General features: G+C 37.0%; 2 protein-coding genes and 2 pseudogenes across 3 annotated transcripts; 2 read left to right on the top strand and 2 right to left on the bottom strand.

Moving 5' to 3' along the window:
* Positions 1–269: 269 nt before the first annotated feature.
* On the bottom strand, positions 270–3,037 carry LOC18038914 (transcription factor IIIA). 2 transcript variants are annotated; one of them, XM_024182714.1, is made up of 7 exons: positions 2,793–2,877; positions 2,208–2,332; positions 1,811–1,997; positions 1,446–1,734; positions 1,081–1,316; positions 809–952; positions 273–682 (listed from the first exon to the last, which is right to left on the bottom strand). In XM_024182714.1, the coding sequence occupies exons 3-7, from the start codon at positions 1,886–1,888 to the stop codon at positions 527–529; spliced, it is 903 nt and encodes a 300-aa protein (XP_024038482.1). In that variant the 5' UTR covers positions 1,889–1,997; positions 2,208–2,332; positions 2,793–2,877; the 3' UTR covers positions 273–526. The 2 variants fall into 2 exon arrangements, with proteins under 2 accessions (XP_006430925.1, XP_024038482.1); XM_006430862.2 differs by lacking the exon at positions 1,811–1,997 and having other exon boundaries at positions 270–682; positions 2,208–2,336; positions 2,793–3,037.
* A 554-nt stretch (positions 3,038–3,591) lies between these two features.
* LOC18038913 (protein root UVB sensitive 1, chloroplastic) lies at positions 3,592–7,561 on the top strand. The gene is made up of 7 exons (XM_024182831.1): positions 3,592–4,364; positions 4,471–4,746; positions 5,083–5,139; positions 5,247–5,445; positions 5,789–5,904; positions 6,641–6,817; positions 7,041–7,561. The coding sequence occupies exons 1-7, from the start codon at positions 3,708–3,710 to the stop codon at positions 7,323–7,325; spliced, it is 1,767 nt and encodes a 588-aa protein (XP_024038599.1). The 5' UTR covers positions 3,592–3,707; the 3' UTR covers positions 7,326–7,561.
* Positions 7,562–7,887: 326 nt separating this feature from the next.
* LOC18038241 lies at positions 7,888–9,532 on the bottom strand (annotated as a pseudogene).
* Positions 9,533–11,741: 2,209 nt separating this feature from the next.
* LOC18038240 lies at positions 11,742–13,890 on the top strand (annotated as a pseudogene).
* Positions 13,891–14,273: the final 383 nt, after the last annotated feature.

Raw genomic sequence — 14,273 nt, 5'->3', positions numbered from 1 at the left:
GATTAGTAGATCCAAATGATATTAATTTATTAGCTTGTATTGGGGGCAAATTGCGGAAGTTTCTAAATATTATTAGGTTGTACCAGGGGCGAAAAACGGCTGTTATATCTATTATGGAATATTATAAGACTGAAATTATATTTAGCATTTTAATATATATATATATATATATATATACACGCACGCGCGCGTACACGCGCGTACATACCTAAGTAAAACAAGTAATCTTTGATGGGTAGGATCATATCGCGTTCTAGCATTTTGTGATCTTTCTGATTTTATTGTTAATCCATGTTGACCGGTACACATAATCAAGGGTCATAATTGCGCAAACACCAATAGGCAATGGCCTTACAAGAGATAAGAAGCAGCCTATATTTTCATTTTTCAACCATACATAAATTATATGTTAATACTTTAATAGTCTTTGAAGTAGGTACATACAGTGTAAATGGAGTAGACGGATGTGACTGCAAAATTTCAATGAGGAAATCTAATGGCAGTACCTATATACTGCAAACCTAGGTCAATCAGGAGTATCATCAATCTTCGTATTACAAGTTTGGGTGGGACTTGGCAGCGTAACCCTCTTTCGTATCAGCATTTCCACGGTTGGACATTTCCTCTTTCGCCCACCCCTCTCCCTTGACCTGAACCGCTCATCCGACTCTACAAAATCCCCCTGATACCAAAGAAAAAACAGAGTATGGTTTTTATCAGTGCTAATCATGATGTTTTACCAAGCTAAATGAGAAAATATTGGAAAAAAATGAAAGCTGTCTTGACATTATTTTCACAGTACACTCACAGAAGAATAAACATGGTGCCCAGATTTCTCATGGTTATCTCTCACATGCTTGAAGGCAAATCTCATGCCACAACCAAAAAAGCTACAGGCAAAAGGCTTGATTTCATAGTGCACAGCTTTCACATGCTGCCGGAGGTTTGAGTTCTGCAAACAGATAGACCAATGGTGGAAAGATATTAAATAACATATATAATGCAAGAAAATCAATTCAGGCCAAAAGAAGAAGTGGGGGGGGGGGGGGGGGGGGGGACTCAAAGGTCGCTGCTTCTTACAGTTGAGAATGAGAGGAGGCAGCCCTTGAATTGGCATTTAATTCTCTCAGATAAATCTCTGGCTTCATGTGTGCGGACATGTCGCTTGATGTTCTTTTTCAACTGCATGGACCCACATATCTCACATGGAATATATTGGTGGCATGACCTGATGTGAGCCTCTAGGCATTGTTTATTCGTAAAATACTTCATACATCCAGGTGCAGAACAAAATGCCTCCACAGAGTCTAGATTAACTGTGGACACAAACATGTTGGTCAGAGCTTGCAGACTGCCAACTTCAACTCAAACAACACTTCAAACATTCACTATAACAAATATTATGTTACAAAATTTCATATTAATTTGGAATTTAAGCAACAGACCATGAGAATCCTCGTGTTGCCGCAACTTCGAGGCATATTTGAATACTTTTCCACACCCAATTTCCTGACAGATGTACTGCTTCTGATCACCAGAATCAGTGGATGTGGTGCCCTCATGATGAAGTTCTTTCACATGTCTTTTCATATTGCCCTGAATGGTAAATTCACGATTGCAGTTTTCTATTGGACACTTAAATAATTTTCCTTGATGCCGTAATAGATGCCGAGTCAAGTGATCTTTTCTTCTATAGCTGGCATGGCAATCATCAACCGAGCAGCGAAATGGCCTCTGCAGCAAATCAAATGAATCAGCAGTGATCCACTGCATAGTTGACAAACCTAAGTGCAAGCATACATATCCAAACCTCGATTCGGAAGATTGCGTGAATGAGGCTTACTTGATGGAGCTTCTCAGGAGGTCTCCCAACCTGATACTGGTCCATTCAAGTTTAAAATTGCAACCTCTTGCATTTTGGAGTTCTCTGTGAGGGATCCAATGCTTCACGCTACAAATTCCATGGTTTTTTTCAGATTTCTCAAAAACCAAAATTCCTGCAAAATTATTGATCTTTAATTGGCACAAACAATATGAAAAGGATCCCACTAACTAGGTATTGAAAGTTCTTTTCTTGATGAAGGATTATAAAACAAGACATCAGCAGAGGAATTTTGCCATGCAACAGGAAAAAGACCACAATGAATGTACTCTTGAAAAAGAACTCTGTGGAAAAGGAAAGATGCCCAACAATTATTCTGAAATACCTCAAGCAAATGACTCAGCATGTGTTGTTTCAAGTAAGCAGGTTTCTTGAAACTAGCACCACATTCCTCGCATGTATTGCATTGCACTCCTTTTGTTTCCCCATCTCCATCAACCCTTTCCTCATCTTCCTGATAGAAAAGAATCAATAAAATAAAAAACTATAAGATAGACGGGCACAACTGTACTTAGTGTAATTGTTTGTTCATCATCAGAAATTCCCAAGCAGCTCAGAGAATTCAAGTTGGACACTCGAGCCACCCACTAAATTCTAGCAGCAAACGTTGTTACCCTTGAAACTTGACTCACTAACGCTCAATTAAAGTGTAAAGCAATTGAATAATTGAACCCAGATTTTTATTAAAAAGAAAAATACCTTTTTTGGGTAAAAGACAAAATTGGTTTCTCAGATAAGCTTCAAATACTACGGGTTTTCACAGAAGCTTAGACAGCAAATTACAATTGAAGTCAAAATACAAAACCATATGAGCAAAAAGTTGAATTTCAATAATCCCTTAAGAATCTAAAATTCCTAATTATGTGAAACAATTTTTTTTCATTAAACAAAAAAGGCAAGAGAATCAAACCTTATGGTGAGTGGCGATGTGGGAAAGAATGAGAGACTTCTTGGACCTGCAAATCCCACAGTAATCACAGTAATAACGCCTTACGACTCTTGATTTTGGCCGTTCTTCCAATCCTTTTTCTTCTTCCATATCAGAGACCTCCTCCATTCAATACAATAACTGATTATCGCGGCAATATATAACTGGGAAGAGAGAGTTTACAGTGAAGTTAGGGTAAGCGATCCGGCAGCTAGATGAATAACACAATCCAGAAACCGTCTTTTATAACTGACCGTTGGATGAGCTACAATACATCTGGGCCGTTCGTTTCAAGCCAAAATCACGGAGAGAAACGATATCGTTCATTAGGGTAACTTCCTGTTAGGGTTATTATCATACTTGTCCCTATAGTTTGCCAAAAGCACCAAATTAACCCAAAAGTTTACCACGTTTTCCAATTAATATCTGTCTTCCAATCGCAATTCGGTTTGCCAAAACTGACCAAATTCTTATTGTTATCGAGTTATTTTAATGTTTTATATCTTTTGCATATTGTCGCACGAGTTCATCGATAAAATGTTGGTCAATAATATAGACAGTATCTGAATAGATTATTATTGTCGCATTTATAATTAAAGCCTACGGAGTGATGAATATTTAATTCTCTAAATCTGTTTTCAAAATTTAAAAAAAAATCATAAATTAATGCGCAACTTTTTTTATTGAACAAAATCGCGAACTCATGGACTAATTTGCTAGTTTTGAAAACTATAAAGACACGTTTCACACTAACCCTTTGCCTTTTGCCGGTTTGAGAGTTTCCTTCTTCCACGAGCGCCAAGAGGGAGGGAGGGAGGGAGCGAGAGAGAGAGAGAGATTGCAGCGTACGCTTCAGTTGCAGAAACATCGTTAAATAAAAAAAGAAAAAGAAAAATAATGGGGTGCGTTAGCAGGGCCTTGTACCTCAATGGAATTGGGCTGTCACCATCCCCACAATCCCCATTACATTTTCCGTATTGGAAACAAAATTTTGTTATTAACAATAAAGCATTCGATAAATTTCACTTCCCTTTGCTCGCTTGCTCCATTGGCAATGGCGGTAGCAGCGGCAACAACAACAACAACAACAACAACAATAACAATAACCCATTTGGTTCTTGGTGGCGGCACGGCGGGAATGGTGGTGATGATGATTCTTCAGGGTCTTTGTATTCACTTCTCTTGTTTGTACCATCGCTTTTGTATTGTTTCTGTCACTGGCAAGTGGCCACAGCAATTGCAAGAACTGCAACAAGTTCTGAGGACGACGGCAAGAAGGAATACGACGCCGTTTGGGAAGTAAAGGGAAGCAAGCGGACCAAGCTGATTCCTGATTTCACAAAAGATGCATTTGTTGTTGCAAGTGCAAGTAATGCTTGGTTATCGTCGCTGTTATCTGTTAATAAATTATGGGATGAGTGTAGAGAACTCTTTGTGCAATTCATGCTACCCGAAGGTTTTCCTGATAGTGTCACTAGTGATTATTTGAACTACTCTCTTTGGCGGAGCGTTCAGGGCGTTGCCAGCCAAATTAGTGGCGTTCTTGCTACCCAGGTAACTCCCAAAAAAAAAAAAGCAATAATTCTGATTGAGAACTTTCTTCGAAAACCTGGCAGTCAATTTTTTGTTTTTTGTTTTATATTTAAGAGATGTGATGTAGGCTTTGCTTTATGCTATTGGATTGGGTAAAGGAGCTATTCCTACAGCAGCTGCTATTAATTGGGTACTTAAAGATGGAATCGGGTATCTTAGTAAAATTATGTTGTCGAATTTCGGAAGGCATTTTGATGTGAATCCTAAAGGGTGGAGGTTGTTTGCTGATCTTTTGGAAAATGCTGCCTTTGGATTAGAGATGTTAACTCCTGCTTTTCCGCACCATTTTGTTTTCATTGGTGCTGCTGCTGGAGCTGGACGCTCAGCTGCTGCACTCATTCAGGTACTACAAACAATGTTGGTGTTTATTTTTAGCACGTTCCAAACTTTATTATGATGCTGTTGTAATGCAGAGTTTGGTAGCTGAAATGGAAAAACTTCCTACTGAATTCAATTCTGTTTTTTTAAGTTAGATGGTTTAGGTGTAGATACTTGGTTGGATATCGTATTAGCCATTTGTGTCCACCATATCTTTAAATCAACACTGTGTTCAGTTTCTCTGCTTTATGAACAATTTCACAGTCTGTGAATGTTGTGTTGTTCTGTTGTTTTCTTTTCACATTGACCCACCTAATATATGATGTACATTTAATGAAAGTTTACGCTCATCAATTCACAGGCATCAACAAGGAGCTGCTTCTATGCTGGTTTTGCTGCTCGAAGGAACTTTGCTGAGGTGAAATGCAGTTTTCTTTTTTATTTACTAGTTTTTATAGTGCTACTATATATTAAATTCCCTTCGTCGTCCAGCATATCTTTCCTGAATGGAATTATTAAATTTAGGTAATTGCTAAAGGTGAAGCTCAAGGAATGGTGAGCAAAGCTATTGGTATCATGCTTGGTATAGCATTGGCTAATCAGATAGGCTCATCTATGCCTTTTGCACTTGCTTCCTTCAGTGTTGTGACATGGATTCACATGTACTGTAATCTGAAGTCATACCAGTCCATTGAACTTAGGACTTTAAATCCCTACCGTGCAAGTACGTCTCCTCTTTCATTCAGTCCTTTTCTTTCTTTCTTTTATCCTTTTTTTTTTATTAGAAGTGTTTTGGCATTGGTATTGTTACATTTCGACTTGAATATTTTAATGAAACGGTTTGCAATGTACATGAAATACTTATTTGATCCCTAATGAATAGATATTATACCTTTGTGATATCATTTGCATAATCCATTACTTCTGTGTGATATCATGTCAACTTGGATTTTCTAGCAGCAATAGAAATTGGCCCTATAACGTGAAATCATTATTACATCATAGTCATTTTCATAATGATTTCTATCAGAGAGTTTTTGTTTCTTGTTGTATAACTGTTACAACAGGTCTGGTCTTCAGTGAATATCTCCTCAGTGGCCAAGCTCCTCCAGTCAAGGAGGTCAATGATGAGGAACCACTTTTTCCAGCCCTTCATTTTTTTAAAATAAAGTCTGCAAACAAAGTAAGTTCGGTTCTTATTTTCTTACCTCTGTTGCTAGTGGTTAAATTCCAGAGAAAATAGAATAATGGAAGGTAAACATCCCAAATGATCAGGAAGCGTAGATTCGAGAATTGACAGACCAAAGAAAGCTAATGCTGGTTTTCATTTCAAAATGCACATGTGTCTGGGCATATAGCTGCGGTTTTATTGTCTCTTACCTTATGGGAGCTTTATGTTGAAGATATCACTTTAAATAATGTTATAGGTGCATATGACTACGAAACTAAAAATTGCAAAAAGACTACATTGCAGCATCATAAGTCATAGCAGGCCTAGTTACGGTGGATATATAGTGCTGCACTATATTATCTAGCTTTGTAGAACTTCCAACGCACATCATTATCCAGTCATTTATGAATTCAAGTTCTTGATTTTGCTGGTACCTTGTGGTGAGCAAGAGCCTGGCTTATGGATTCATCAGTGTGTGATTAAATACTCCCACCCCTCTAAGCATTCATCTTTCTTCTGCACCTTAAGTAAGGGGAATAGATCGGACCAGGGCATTAATCTATTTAACAATGACTAAATTCATTCCATAACACTCAATTGCTCGGTGATTTAAGTACTGGGATTGGGATGCTTGGAGAATTTATATGATTCTGAGCAGTGTGACCATATAAGTTTAACATGCATATGCAGTAGTAGTAGTATTATTGATTCTTATATCTGATTCTTATTAGTAAATATCCATTTTCAGTCACAATTACTTGTTCTATCATCGCAAGCGAAGGATGCTGCAGTTGAAATTGAGCATCGGCTACAGCTTGGATCAAGGCTCAGTGATGTTGTCAACAATAAGGAGGATGCTCATGCATTATTCAGTTTATATCAAGATGAAGGCTACATTTTGACTGAGCACGGTGGAAAATTCTGTGTAATTATCTACCTCCTTGTCGTCTCATGTCATCACATCATTTTTTTTCAAATTCGAGTGTTTCTTTCCCTTTTTGATGTTTTTCTACTTAAAACATTTGATTACCCTTTAATTGAAAGAATGAATTAATCGGAGAAGACAGTTAACTTTGTCTTTCCAAAGTTAGAAAACAAATGCACTGAACTTTTTCTTGACGTTTTGACTGTCTACTTGCTTTGATCAGGTTGTGCTTAAAGAAAGTGCTTTACCTCAAGACATGCTAAAGTCATTGTTCCAAGTGAGTTACCTCTATTGGTTGGAAAGAAATGCGGGAATAGTAGCAACAAGTACTTCTGCTGACTGTGCACCAGGTGGAAGGCTAGAAATCTCACTGGACTACGTGCAAAGGGAATTTAACCATGTCAAAAGTGACAGCGCTTCCGTAGGTTGGGTCACTGATGGTCTTATTGCAAGGCCTTTACCTAATAGGATACGTCCTGGTTATGTGGAGCCTTCGGTGGCAAGCTGATATATCCGGATTCTGGGCCTTTCATTCAGGCAATTCGTTCTAGGACCAAAACAAAACTTATATTTTAGGAAAGGCACTGTTTTGTGAATTAATTTGTTAAGTTCATTATACAGAAAGTTGTTGATGATCTACACGTCATTGATTGTCAGCATTCTATTTGCTAGCAATAGGAAACACTGTATATCTGTCTAGCTAGCCTGCGATAATGAAAAGCCGACATTCTCTCTTGCAATATATCATTAAGCTCCCTCTAGTTTACTTATTTTATTTGTTTTTAGTACTTCATATATTATCAACATCTATCAAATACATATAATTCTGAAAGAAGCTTATGTTTATTAGTGTAACTAAAAGGTAGGAAATCGAATGCTCATACAACAACATCAACTGAGTCTTGATATGACTTTACATAAAATCTGCCCCACTGGCTGTGCTTCTGCTACAACTTTATTATGAAAATGCTCTTCCTTGTCTTCAATCTATGATTCATAATTTTCACACAATGTTTTCACCATAGTTTCTCAGGCTGACGATCCCCTAAGCTTTCCTGAATGCAAATCTGTCAAGTGATGGGATATTTGCAGTTGTAAAGTTTACGAAGTTCAACTTCCCTCACAAAAAGGCCATGGGAACCTGTAGGCACACGCTGAGTCAACTTCACTGCGGCCTCAATATCCAAATGAGGTGATTTTGCATCCGTCACCAAGAACTTTGATTCACCAGTCTTCTCATCATGAACATACGACACCACGTACCCATTATCTTCATCAGCTTCAGTGTTCGCCGCAACACCGCCGGATCTTGTATTCTTAAAAACATATTATCTGCATACCGATACATGTTCTTTTTTCCCAGATATCACGGATTTATGACCCCCATATCCAGATTTCTTGCTGAAATAGGATGCCTTGATACTATTCCTGTTCTGAGATCAATCCTCACTTTTTCCATCAAACAAGGAACAAGTTCTGTTTTTCCAAATGCTTGTTCAATAGATAATATGTTTGGTGCCAAAATGATTACGTTGCCGTCCTCCTCATCCCATTCATTGATAGCATGTATATTGTTAAATCCCGGCACGTCAAACCATCTCATTTGCAATGAATCTTTCGCGCATCGCGGAATGACACCAATTCTTGACGCCTTGGTTGGATCCGAATGCAGCAAAGAGTCTCCTCGGAGAATCATTTCCGTATAATACATATTCAATTGGGTGTCAACAGAGACGGTATGTTTCTTTGTTATTGCAAAGTCATGCATGAAAAGAGGGTGACGTCCTGCCATTGCTATGTGTACATCAATCTGTTTCTCTCCGCTTGCATCAAAGTAAAAGTGTGTCACAAACGGAGGTATTGGACCATAACGGAAAGCAAACGTTTCGTCTGTTGCAGGGTCTTTTTTCGGATGGGCAGTCATGTTCATCCCTAACTTTTCATCAAAATCATAATGTCCCAAAGTTTCGGTGTCACCATTAGACGTCAAACGTACAGCATATGGGAGATCACCTTCACAAATCGCAAACAGATGGTCTCCCAAGAAAGATAAACTGGCGTTTGCTAGACCAAATCCATTGTTAATACTAATTAAGTTGGCCTGTGAGAACACGAGCTGTAGGGACAGCAGCTCATGCTAGAAACGCAAGAGGGCCACTGAAGCTAGAGAAGGCACGGGAAACAAAGGGAGAACCAACAGTGTTTTCAATGGTGTATTTGTAAGTTTTGACACAGCGGCTACAGAAGGTGGCTTGGCCTTGTGAGATTCTAATGCAGTGCAGCATTGCATCGCCATCGAAGAGATGATAAGGCTCTGAAAGAGGAGGTTATTGTTGGTTAGGGCCATTACGAATGTATGCACCGTCCAAGCAAGATGGGAGTGACCCTTGTATGACTTGGCATTGTGTTGGAGGAAGCTCATCCACTGGAGCAAAGTTATTAGAGAGTGCACGTTTTGGGTCGAGAGATGGTTGGAGTTTATAATTAGAGTTTATCATCATCAAGTTGTTGAAGAGATTGTTGATTGTATTGACTATCATTGTCCTAGCCGATGATGATGATGATGAGGTCTTTCTTTGCGATGATGATGATAATGAGGTCTTTCTTTGCGATGAAGACGATGATGGTAACGATAGTGGAGGTTTTTTTGGTTTGAGACAGGAGTGGTATTTGAGATGGTAATGTTGATAAGGTGGAGGAAGAGAAGGCATCCATGGCTACTATGAAAATGGAATATTGGAAGGGGGTATTTATAAAGGCTGCCAAACGCACTACCCAGATAATGAAATTGAAATAATATATGTATATTGTAGAAAAATCTTATGAATATTTTTTATTTATCACGACCACAATAAATTAATTAGGTAGTCTACATAATGCAGTTAAGTGATTTTATTCTTAGAACTTTCTTTTCAATTAATGGTTCCTAAACAATCAAGCTCCCATCAATTTAAGACGAGTTGTGGCGGCCGTCTCAACAGCTCAGCATGCTGGGGTTCTAGTAGAGTTCAATGGTGTCGTGTCACGAGTCTTATTGTGGGATCAGCACTGGATCCCATAGCAGTTCTCACTAAAATTTAATGTTAAAAAATTTAACGACTCCTACAATAAAATCAAATGCTCTACCTTATGACAGAATATCATTTAACTATTTCATTAACTGTTAGATAATCCGACACAAGTTTTTTGTCCTAATTTTAGATGATGATATCCTAATGTGTATTTTATTGACCGACATGCACATAAGACTCCAGTGACAAACTAATTTTGCTGTATCAACATGAAAATAAATAAGTTACATGCTATAAAGTATTTATTGCGTTAATGTATTATATAATATGAGAAAATCATCTTTCTTAAATAGGACGTAGGTAAAACTTTTAAAATTCTGTAAGACTAACTTATACTTAAAGACTAACTTTTAAGAGTTGATAACTCAAGTCTTGTGTGCATGTCGGTCAATAAAATACACATTAGAAAATCATTATCTAAAACTATGAATAAAAAAAAAAACTTGCGTGGAATTGTCTTACCGTTAATAGGATAGTTCAATGACGTTCCACCATATGATAGAGCATTTGATTTTATCGTGGGACTCGTTAAAATTTTCTAACATTAAATTTAGTGAGTACTACTATGGGATCCACTGCTAATCCCACAATAAGACTCATGGGACATGGGTAAAACTTTTAAAATTTCTGTAGGGGTAACTTGTACTTAAAAACTAACTCAAGAGTTGAAGATTGTCCAAATCTTGTATATTTAGTCCGTTATTATCTGCAATTAAATACTTGTGTAATAAATAAATTGCATGCTATCAAGTATTATTGTGTTCGTGTATTATATAATATGAGAAAATCATCTTCCTTAAATAGGACATGGATAAAACTTTTAAAATTTCATATGACTAACTTATACTTAAAAATTAATACAAGAGATGAGGATTATCCAAATCCTGTATATTTAGTTGAAGAACTATTCTCAATATGGTTCTTAACACCCCTATCATTTGGCTGATTTTTTACATAGTCTTTATCATGTGAAAAAATATTATGAACCCAAGCGAAAAGATAATACAAGCTCACTCGCGCATGAGTATGATTCTAATTAATACTATGTATGAGTCTAAAACTTATACGCAAAAGTGAGCTAAAGAGTTGATGATAAAGAATTTTATGAAGTGTTAATACTCGTGTTGCATTTTCACAAAGAAGATTACAAAGATTTATACACATGTCTTACATAATAAAAAAGAATAATGACATGTGGATTGTCATTTTTTTTATACCTACCTTGGCAGCAAATAATTCAATAATAAAGACAAAATATGCATGTGGCCAGCCTTGAGATCGGGATCTAATGCTTTTCCTCCGGCTGTTTGATTCCAATCTTTTCTTCATACTTAGTTTCTTGCTATCCATGTGTTCATTGCGATGATCTTGCAGATTTCTTTACCATCGTAACTATGTTGTTGATTGCATGAGACCTAGTAATTGCTGATTTGCCATTGACATGATCTCTTAGATGATTGTTATTTAACACATGATTTATTTTCAGTTAATGTGAGATTATCTATCCAACAAACCTAACTTCTAATAAGCTTTTATAATTTACATATTTTCAGTATATACTCTGTGTTTTTCATAAATTCAAAGGAAGAGGGAAATACATCATAAATATCTAATTATATAGGCTGTCGAAGATATACCGTATGCAACGGATGATAACAAGTAAAAAAGGCACTAAAAAAATGTTAAAAGAGTTGAAACATAATTTTCAAACCCAATAATGCATTCCAACTACCTTATAATTTAGTTTCCTTCTAAATGAAGCCCCACTTACAATTTTGAGGGTGGGACTAGGACACTGAGGTATTCGACTTAAGAAATTAAAAGTTTAAGTGAAGTAAATTCTTTTCTAATATATGAGGTATTACTTAGTTTCTCAACAATCATCCTCGGACAGAAGCACTACCCCGGACAATTAATCGAATCCATCACATTCTAGTTATTAAGGTCTAATTCTAATACCATTTATTTATTAAGGTCTAATTCTAATACCATTTATTTGGGGATGAATTTAGAACATTCAAATATCCATGTATCATACCATAACATAATCTTATATTTTTGACACTCCGCAGCTAAGCAAACGTTCCAAGTAAGCAAGCAAACAAACAAACAAAGGAGATGAATTTGTTCCATTTCATTATGAATTTGTTCCATTTCATTATGAATTTGTTCATGCAGTTCTAAGAGGGTGAATTTGGGTACAACTGAAGGTCAAGCAAAGGTTGGAGGTACAGTCATCTGTGTTTCTGGTGCCATAGTAATGGTTCTATTCCATGGCCCGGCTTTATTTGGAGGCAGTAACCAGGACTTTGTAACACAAACCGAAATAAGTGAAAGGGGTCAACTGGCACCTGCTGGATGGCTAGTGTCTAGTTTTCTGGGGCTTGGACTTGATCATTGGATGATTGGAACCATAGAGTTTTGTGCGTAATAGGGAATTGCATGTGCATGGCTAGTCTTCTGGCTTTCCAGGTACTGGATTATATAGTTCACTTCTGGGTGCATGAAGTTGCATTTTCAGAAATATTAAATAGATTCTAAGTTACTTTTTAGAACATCATCAGAAGTCTGATCCATTCTGCTTGGAAAACTAAAATGATAAATTGATTTAGCTTTTTGCTAATTAATCTTTCACGACAAACAAATGGGTAGATTTCTTACGGAAATTTTCAATAAATTTCCTCTGCAGCTGATTGTCTAATGCATTTCTTTAAGTCTACGAATGTGTATTTCGAATTCTTAAAGCTGCTTTCTGCCTGAAGTGAGTGATTTGTGTGACGTCTCTTTGAGGCCGTTGCTATGTCAATCATATTACTGGGTGTTTGTCTGCTGCCTTTGGAAACTATGCTTAATCCTCATTCATTCGTTTTGCTTGTGGATTTCACAACAATTAGACTATTCGGAAAAGCATATACATTGATGGCAGAAGGCGAAGGTTTCATGCGTCCTTGTCCTGCTTAAGACTAGTTACTTTTTCAGCTTCTGAAAGCAGTTCTTGCAACTGTGACTGTAAAGTTTCATTAGAAATATCTGTGCTTTCTGAATTCGTTACTGAATCATTTTACTGAAATTTAGATGATACCATATGATTTTTGCCCTCATGGCCCCTTAATTTTTTATGAATACGACTTACTACTACATCTTGATAACGTCTTGTTGTGCATTTCCTGATAAGTTTCTGCTCACAACTTATGCTTGAACTATTCTTTCCGACGTCTAATTTCTTGTGGTAAACATATCCGGGCACAAGTTTTCAAGGAATATCCAGCCAGCCTCTCTGTTACAGCATATTCGTACTTCTTTGGTGCTATATTCATCGTAATAACAACCTTCTTTATGGCCAATGAGTCAACGGATTGGAGTTTGACAGAGTCTGAACTGTCTGCAGTCATATATACTGTAAGTTTCCTCATGTTATAGATGCATTTTTTTTTTTCTTAATGATCCAATCTAGAAAGTTTTAGCTGTATGTAAATGAGCCGTTTTTATGTGTCTGAAATAAAGAAATGCTTTACAAAATCTGTCCATGCTTTTCCAGGGAGCTGTTGCATCTGCATTCAACCATGGATTCATGACTTGGTCTAATAGGATCTTGAAACCAGCTTTGGTTGCACTATACAATCCAATTCAACTTGTAGCATCCGCCATTCTATCAATTTTTTTCCTCGGAAGCCCTATCTATTGAGGAAGGTACGTACACCATGTTGTTTTTCGTTCGATTACTATAGTATGTTGAAATTTTCATTTGGTTGGCTCCTTGCCGAAGGTAGTGTAAGCTCGCTTGGTGTTTTTTTGCATCTGGACGGTATTGTAGGAGGATGTCTAATTGTCGCTGGACTTTATTTGGTCCCTTGGGCATCCTCTAGAGACAGAAAAGCCGCACCGGATATTGTTGCTCATGTTACTCGGGCCGCTGAACCTTTCATTCGCAAAGATCCATCAGTTAAATCACACAACTGCACTTACTTGCTAAAGAGGACATTTTTTTTCTCCAAAGTCTAGAGTTTTAGGTAAATATCTTGTTATTTCTATGTGGATATATATTTAATCCTAGTTTGATTTATTTAAAATTAAGCTAAGTTACCTCTGTCGAGAGAATTGAGCGTTTCTTCTTTAATTTGAGGCAACATGCAAGTCCCAACCTGGGTTCTGAAGCTTGTTTTAGAAATGTCTTCAACGACAGTTCAAAGTCATACATGCTCGTTGATGATTTGTTTTTAATGATTGGACTAAATGTGCTAGCACTAACACTCTGGCACATTCTGCAAACAGCCGGTTGCACGTTTCAAAAGTTAATCCACCGATGAGATATAAATTTCAGTAATTTAATTTTACAAGAAGCAACTCATTTGTGGGGCTATTGAACTTCTCCTTAGTAAAAATTT

The sequence above is a fragment of the Citrus clementina genome, unplaced genomic scaffold, assembly GCF_000493195.1.
Source record: "Citrus clementina cultivar Clemenules unplaced genomic scaffold, Citrus_clementina_v1.0 scaffold_6, whole genome shotgun sequence".
NCBI classification, from domain to species: domain Eukaryota; kingdom Viridiplantae; phylum Streptophyta; class Magnoliopsida; order Sapindales; family Rutaceae; genus Citrus; species Citrus x clementina.
Note: the sequence above shows the minus strand (reverse complement) of the source record. Positions and strands in the feature narration are given on the sequence as shown.

Coding starts and splice junctions, on each gene's coding strand:
- LOC18038913 (XM_024182831.1), top strand. CDS start 3,708: ATGGGGTGCGTTAGCAGGGCCTTGTACCTCAATGGAATTGGGCTGTCA. Junction 4,365..4,470: donor GTGGCGTTCTTGCTACCCAG/GTAACTCCCAAA, acceptor GATGTGATGTAG/GCTTTGCTTTATGCTATTGG. Junction 5,905..6,640: donor AAATAAAGTCTGCAAACAAA/GTAAGTTCGGTT, acceptor ATCCATTTTCAG/TCACAATTACTTGTTCTATC.
- LOC18038914 (XM_006430862.2), bottom strand. CDS start 2,939: ATGGAGGAGGTCTCTGATATGGAAGAAGAAAAAGGATTGGAAGAACGG. Junction 1,317..1,445: donor GCAACACGAGGATTCTCATG/GTCTGTTGCTTA, acceptor TTGTGTCCACAG/TTAATCTAGACTCTGTGGAG. Junction 683..808: donor GGCACCATGTTTATTCTTCT/GTGAGTGTACTG, acceptor CTTTGGTATCAG/GGGGATTTTGTAGAGTCGGA.